The 8208-nt window shown below is 37.0% G+C and overlaps 1 protein-coding gene across 1 annotated transcript; it reads right to left on the reverse strand.

Moving 5' to 3' along the window:
- Nucleotides 1-2803: 2803 nt before the first annotated feature.
- Nucleotides 2804-7990, reverse strand: LOC132695790 (uncharacterized). The gene is made up of 2 exons (XM_060660255.1): nucleotides 4274-7990; nucleotides 2804-4216 (listed from the first exon to the last, which is right to left on the reverse strand). The coding sequence occupies exons 1-2, from the start codon at nucleotides 7988-7990 to the stop codon at nucleotides 2804-2806; spliced, it is 5130 nt and encodes a 1709-aa protein (XP_060516238.1).
- Nucleotides 7991-8208: the final 218 nt, after the last annotated feature.

The raw sequence follows: 8208 nt of genomic DNA on the forward strand, positions 1-8208 counted from the left end.
TACGTAATAGTTCCATCAGATTAGTGCGTCAAGGAAATTTGTTTTCTCACGAAAACAGCATCAGAAGTATTCGAGACCACACCCAAAAGGCCGTTAGGAAATCGACGTAGAAACGTTAGCATGGCCTTCCCTTTTGGAATTCGATATTCATATTTTTGTTGTGTCTGCACTTGTGTAAACTAAAGATTATTAATAACCGATTCAACGTTTTGCAAATACGCCCACCGGAATTGGTGCAGAAACTACGTCCGAATCGAATATTAAACGAAATTTACGACTTTTCACAAAAATAACTTTCGAGTTTTAAGACAATTGTTATGGCTCTGTGTTAATGTTTTCATAACAAAATAGGCGGAATAATTGTTTCTGGTTTTTATTAATTTGAACATATTATTTCTACACCTAGAATACTACGCATAAATTTTAAATTTATTATAACCAAACTCATCAAGTAATGAAAGCTTAAAAAATCCTTTGGAAACAATAGCGGTATTTTGGACTGTTAAATTATTTACGCAAGAGCTAAGCGTTATCGTTTTGCTTTCGACAAATTAAATAATGAATAATGGACGCAATTACACGACAATTATTATGAGCGAGATATTTTACGAACATTTTAGAATGTACTCCCGGTAATGAGTTATGACAGGACACCTAGTTGAAAAAAAATTACCGCAGGAACTATTATAAAGGATATTAACGTCGGCTGTCACGCGTTATTAATATCAACTTATTATGGATTACTCTCGGCCAAAAAATATTTAACCGCTATGATCTGAGATGTATAATTAAATGTACATTAGTTTTTGTTACACGCAGGAAAGTTTTCTTACACGGCAATCCACGTGACAAATACGTTTGCTGTTGATGTTGGCTGTCACCCTTATTGCTATATTTATTTAATCTTTTGGAAACGTTATTAATTTCGAATATACTTTATACTTTTTTAAGAACCTAAATATTTAAACAGCAACAATGCCAATAATTGCCAGCTCTTATTTACTAGAAAAACAGATTTTGCACTAATTCTAAATCTTTTTAAAATTCCTAGAAAATGTTTTGGACAGATTATTAAGATGCATATTGACTGTATAAGTTCGTATTAGTTTTACTGCAGTCCAAATAGTTTATTTCTATTTTTTGTACGGTAGTTATGTGTTTTGTTTGTGTACATAAGAATATTATTTGTTTTCAATTGAGAAATATTGAGATCTTTATATAATTGCTATGTAGAAGTAAGCACGTTACAGTTAAAAAGTATTTTAGGCAACAAGTGGTATTAAATAAAAAGAATGTATTGCATAAATATTTAGTTTTGTCAGTATCTACATTTATAAATAACTGGAATTATGATAAAAAAACTGTAATTTTCTATTTATATTTTATTGTTACCTATTTTTTAATCACGGTCTACTTTTCTGAATGGTTATCTTTAATTTGTTGTTATTATAAATTTCCAAATCTCAAAAGAACTCCTTTTGAGCAAACGCATAATATTGCCATTATGTTGGCGTATCTTAAACAATTGTATCACCTAACTTAACATAGCTTTTTATCGATGCCAATTACGTTAAACGCCTCTTAATTTTAATTTTTCCAGATCTTGTTTTTGCTTTGTTTAAGTGTGGTTTTGGAAAGGCAGTCCTAAAAAACCCTAAAAATTAAAAAATCTGCGGAGGGAAGTTAAAAGAGTTTTCCAAGATCTGACACGTAGCAAAACAAAAAAATTTCCCAGCCATCTTAATATCGACTTTTTGCCTTAAAATCTTTTATTAATTTAATTTATTAAGTTGTTTTATGAATTTTTTCCATCGTAATCGTTTTAAAACATGTCATGCGTTTAATTTAATAATGTCTGAGCAAGAAAAATATTAACAAACTGAGGCAACTGGAACGTTCGTTTTTCCCGATGCCCGATTTGCCTCATTAGAATTCATTCAGCTGTGCAAATTTTAACTAACGCAGAGGAGAACGTGAAAATAGCGCCTGAAGAATATCGTGTCAGATAGTTCAGTTTTAATGAATTACACCGTTTTTAAAGATTATAATAATGCGAAATGAGGAAGAGAGTCTCTTCTAGCCGTAGCCTCGCCCCCGGATTTAAATTAGTAATTTTTAACGAGTCGAAAATACATTACTGCATTTGTTGAAACGAAAGAAAGTTCAAATGGACATTAGATTAATCTATTCAGTAATTGTATTTGCGATATAGCCTCCAGATACCAAATATGTAAGAAACTCAATGTTTCCTAGACTTCCTTTTAGAAGCCGCGTGTGGAATAATAGTATACAAGTTCATCGAAATAAATTCTTAATTTAAAATTTGATCACAAACAAAACAAAACTACGGATAAACCCTCGAATTATAAAATAAACGGCCTACCTTATGTGCACTCTAGTGTAAGACCCCCGAGGCCTCTCGGATTTTCTTTCTCCACACCATGTCCATTGCAGCAATGTAGTGGGGGTTACCAATCGCAAACACGCGAAAACTATGCGCGGTAATTCGGCCAAACAAAACCCGAGGGCTCATATTATCGCGGTGAAATGACACGCGTTTTTTACCATAAAGTATATAAAAATTAAATTAAAATAAAAATTGATAAATGTATTCGATTAACCCCGAATCATAAAGAAATCAATATATAGAAAACCCAGGTAATGAATTAATATTTAGTGTCAATATACAAAATAAATAACCAAAACTGAACATACCGCCCACCAAATACAACGGTATTTCAAAAAACAACAAAAAAAAAGAAAATAAACAAAATATGCTAATATTAAAGTTTATCAATTGTGATTAATTGGCCGGCAGAGGACATACCTTAATAACCGGTCGTTTGATTAAACCGTTTTGGGTTCTGACAGTGACTACTCGTGGAACACCGTCAGCACCAGGGTGAATGGAATCAATCCGTCCCAGTCTCCACTGGAGGGGAGGTAAATTATCCTCCTTCAGTACAACTAGAGTACCCGGCGTGATAAGAGTGGTATCTTTATCCCATTTAGCTCTCTGTTGTAAAGAATGAAGATATTCCATATGCCATCTTTTCCAAAATGATTGACGCATTTTGGTCAGTAACTGCCACCTATCAAGTCTATTCATAGGAACACAAGTGAGGTCGTGATCGGGAATAGCTGATAAAGGAGCTAAGGAGAGAAAATGACCTGGTGTTAAACTGGATAGATCGTTGGGATCACTACTCATAGCGCAAAGTGGTCTAGAGTTGAGTACGGCCTCAACTTGAGTGAGAACTGTGTAAAATTCTTCATAGGTAAGTAATTGTTCCCCTATGATTTTAGTAATGTGGGTTTTGACGCTTTTAATGCCAGCTTCGTGTAACCCACCAAAGTGAGGCGCTGAAGGAGGGAAAAATTGCCACTCGATTAATTCCTCAGCGGCTGCTTTAGCCATGCAATCTGCTAAGTATCGAGCTGCACCAACGTAGTTGGTACCGTTATCACTGTGCAGTTTGGAGCATCTACCACGTCGACTGATGAAGCGACGCAATGACGCAAGAAAGGCAGAAGTGGATAGGTCTGATACCAGTTCCAAATGCAGGCACTTTGTAGAACAACACACAAAGAGAGATAGATAAGCCTTTTGAGTACGGCAACCTCTATGTCTTGACATCAGTATCTGAAAAGGGCCACCGAAATCCAAAGAAGTACATTGAAAGGGCTTGGCTTGGGTAATGCGGAAACTAGGCAAATCGCCCATTTTTGGTTCTATTACCTGAGGATGTGTTCGAAAGCAGCGGAAACACTTATGGACAATACGTTTTATAGCTCCTTTAGCACCCAAAATCCAAAACCGTTGAGATATAAAATAGCGCAAGGCCTGCTGTCCACAGTGAAGGTATCTTTTATGAAAATCCTCTATTATAAGATCAGTCAACCTATGTTTGTTGGGAAGCAAAACGGGATGCTTCTGATCGTAATCAAGTTGAGAGTGAGTAAGGCGTCCGCCTACCCTGAGAAGTCCTTGTTCATCGATGAAAGGAGCAAGCTTTCTTAACGGCTTGGAACAAACACTCTTGTTCGAAAGATTGGAAATGTCTTCATAAAAGGCTTCTGCTTGTACTTGCTTCACAATGCGGAGAAGACTCTGAAATAACTCGTACTCCGTGAAAGGACGCTTTTTAACCACTGAAACCACTTTAAAATGAATGCCAAGAAAACGACGCCAATAAGTAATAAGGCGAAGTATTTTCTGTAACCATGAATACCTATTCAAAATATCACCAACAGGATTATAACCTTTTATTACCGTGAGAATGGTCGCTCTTTCTTCTGGTAGTGGTTCGTCCAATTCACCAAGTTCGTGTTTGGGCCACTCTTCGGAGGGACGCGACAACCAAGCTGGTCCCGCCCACCATAAGGGACAGTCAACTAAATCAGACGGAAGGACAGGGCGACTCGCAAGGTCAGCTGGATTGTCTTCTGATTTGATGTGAAACCAACGTTCAGGTGCTACATTGTCTTGAATCTGACTCACCCTGTTTGAGACGAAAGTGCGCCAACGACAGGGCGGTGACCTTATCCAACCTAGGACTATAGTCGAGTCAGACCAAGCATAAATATTTTGTACGTCGGGAATGTTGTAAACATTTAAGGCATATTTAAGCAATTTGGAAGCCATTAATGCAGCACTTAATTCCAATTTAGGAAGACTCAATCTCTTCAATGGAGATACTTTACTCTTAGCATAGAGGAGATAAGTAGAAATTTGGCCATCTGGAGACACGAGGCGAGAATAGATACAACTTCCATAACCTAGCTCTGAAGCATCCCCAAAAGCATGGAATTCTAAACTAACATACTTTGAAATAAAACAATAACGGGGTATTTCTAATGCTGACAGACTTGGCAATTCATTTTTGTAGTCGGTCCACCTTTGGGCAATATCTGCGGGCACTTCACTGTCCCAGTCGATACCTCTCGCCCATAAAGATTGCATTAGCTGCTTAACTAATAGAGTTATGGGACAAAGTAATCCAATTGGATCAAAAATTCTGGAGATTTCAGAAAGTATAGATCTCTTAGTACATGTCGAGTTGAGAAATTGTATGTCGTATGAGAAGATATCCTTCTCTGGAGACCATCTGAGACCCAAAACCTTCAAGTAAGGATCGGATTTAGTGTCAAGTGCGAGAGGTTTCTGTAGAATATCTGAAGGTATAGTAGCTAAGAAGTCAACACAATTGCTAGACCATTTTCTAAGGAAAAAACAACCCTCATCCAATAGAGCAATAAGTTGATGTTTGATATCCACAGCATCCTCTAAAGATTTACAAGATACACATATATCATCAACATACACTTGGGACGCTAAAATTGCTGCGGCCCTAGGAAATCTATCTCTACCCTCGGTGGCTAATTGTAAAAGATATCTCAGAGTAAGGAAAGGAGCTGAATTTAATCCGTAGGTTACGGTTTTTAGGCGAAAATCTTGAACAGGTTCTCGAGGGGAGAATCTCCATAAAATACGTTGGTAGTCTTGGTGGCTGTCATTAACAAGTATTTGTCGATACATCATTTTGATATCGGCAGTAAATGCTACAGGAAACCTTCGAAAACTTAACAGAATACTTACAATTTCATTTTGTAGTTTGGGACCAATCAACAAAGTGTCATTCAACGATCGATCCCGCGGACTGCAAGATGCGTCAAAGACTACGCGCAATGCAGTAGTCGTACTATTCGAATTAGTAACCCCATGGTGAGGGATGTAGAAGTGGCGCTGGGCAACGTCAGAGACAGGAGCAGACACGGGTTCCATATGATCCAGCTCTAAGTATTCCTTCATAAATTTGGAATATATCTCAAATAATGGAGGATCCTTAAGAAGACGGCGCTCTAAGCTATAAAACCTTTTTAGGGCTATGGAGCGTGAGTCAGAAAATAATGGCTCACCACTGGAAAACGGTAGAGTAACGATAAAACGTCCTTCAGGATTTCGAGAATGAGTCTCGTTAAAAGAAATTTCAGCGGGATCGTCAAGGGTTAATGAAGACTTGCTACTTGGAACTTCCTCCATTTCCCAAAACATTTGAAGAGTTTTATTAATATCCCGGTTTTCTTCCAATAGTGTGCAACAGGAATATGAGGACTTGCTTTTTATACGATCAATTTTACCCATCACTACCCAGCCAAATAATGTATTGAATGCGACAGGTTCCAACTCTTTACCGCACACCTTCTCAGGCAACAAAATTAAAGGGAATAACTCGCACCCGATGAGAGCATCTATAGGTCCAGGAGTATTGTAGGTGTCATCAGAAACGACTAAATTCTCCAAATGTGACCAGTTCTCGCGACTGAAAGATACAGAAGGCATGTAGGAGCAAATCTGCGGTAAAACGATACATTCTATGGGAAAAGAAGGTGTGTTCTTACCCACCGGGCGGACCGTACAACAAGTAACACCATTCGACGATACAGATGTCATATTACCTAACCCATTAATTGGAATGTTCAAACGAGAGCGGGAAAGTCCTAATTTCTTAAAGCATCTTTCGGATATAAAATTGCCTTGGCTTCCACTGTCCAGTAGTACTCTAACTGTGTGGGAATAACCTTGGCTGTCCAGAAAATCCACTTTTGCAGTCGCAAGGAGCGTAAATGCACTATTAGAATTTATGGAAGTGGTGCCACAATGTGGTTGATCTACGGAAGAGTCATTAGCACTGGGCAAAACATCGTCATTAGGTGGACTACGTTCATTACCATGTGCCGACTCGAAATGTAGTAAAGAATGATGGCGTTTCGTACAAGAAGAACAGGTCTTATTAGAACTGCATTTCGAAAATTTGTGAAACGAACTCAAACAATTCACACACAAACGGTTGCGTTTAACTAGTAAATAGCGCTCATGAGGAGTCTTACTTAAAAAGACGGAGCAGTTTATAATGGAATGCTGGGTCCTACAGATACCACAATTCAATGTAGGACCGTTATTAGAAGGAGTATTAGTAAAAAATGCTTTGGAGTGATCACCATTATTCCTAGAACCTGACTTATGTTGACGGTTACTGGCAAAAGACTTACTATTATAAATGGTTCCGGCATTTTTTGATTTATTTTCTTCCTGAGTATAGGTCAACGTATCTAAAACCTTACACCTGTTATTCAGAAATAATTTCAACTGCGCAAAAGTGGGTATATCAAATTTTGCGTGCTCCATTTCAAATCGCTGTAAGGTATCAGAATCGATTTTCATTAAGAGTAAATTAAAAAGCAAAAAATCCCATTCCGCAGTAGGAAAGTTCAATAATTTTAATGCCTCCACATTTTCACAAAACTTATCAACAACATTACGCAGTGCTTGATTCGATGGATTTGAAATTTTGGAAATGTTCATTATTTCATTGAAGTAATGAGTCGATAAAAGCCGTTTATTGTCGTATCTTTTTATTAAAGTATCGTAGGCTACTGCGTAATTGTCATCAGTTATAGGAATATTTCTCAATAAACTGAGCGGTTCTCCGGTTACGAGAGTAAGCAGTAATTGAAATTTTTGTGAAGCGGAAAAGTTCATATTATGCACCGAACTCCTGTATAAATCAAAAAATGTCGGCCACTGTTTTAAATTGCCTGAGAAAACAGGTATATCTAAACGGGGAAGATTAAAATTTAGGTAAGGCGGCAAATTATGGCTCTGGCCTGGTGGCGAAGGTGGTACCATCATGGATATTTCAGATTTTATACAAAGTTCACTATAAATGCTTATAATTGAAAAGTATTGATCATCAACTTCCGCTCGAATTAGCTCCTGCTGCTCAAGCATTACATCCGTTACTCTTTTATCAGAAATTATGTCCAAATGCAACCTATCAAACTCATTATATGTTGATTCTAACGCCGAATATCGTATTTTAAAATCATTAATTTTAGCTGGGTTCTGTGTAGCAGCAGTAGCTAAATCGTAGATTTCTTTCAATCTTTGTATAAAAACGCTTCTTCTATTTACTTTTGAATCTGCCATGGTTTAAAAATATTTTTAGAAATTTTCTATATCATAAAAAAATGGCAAGAAAGAAGAAATTAAATTCAATTATATTAAAATATGCGAACAACCTCGTAAAATCCACCAAAACCACAATTGATAACAAAAAACAATCAAAATATCGTACACAAAATCAAGACCGCAAAAAACTCTAAACGATTTAAATTCTTTACCTGTTTTCCGATACTTCGTCAAAT

The sequence above is a fragment of the Cylas formicarius genome, unplaced genomic scaffold (genome assembly GCF_029955315.1).
Source record: "Cylas formicarius isolate icCylForm1 unplaced genomic scaffold, icCylForm1.1 PGA_scaffold_12__32_contigs__length_19106922, whole genome shotgun sequence".
Classification (NCBI taxonomy): Eukaryota; Metazoa; Arthropoda; class Insecta; order Coleoptera; family Brentidae; genus Cylas; species Cylas formicarius.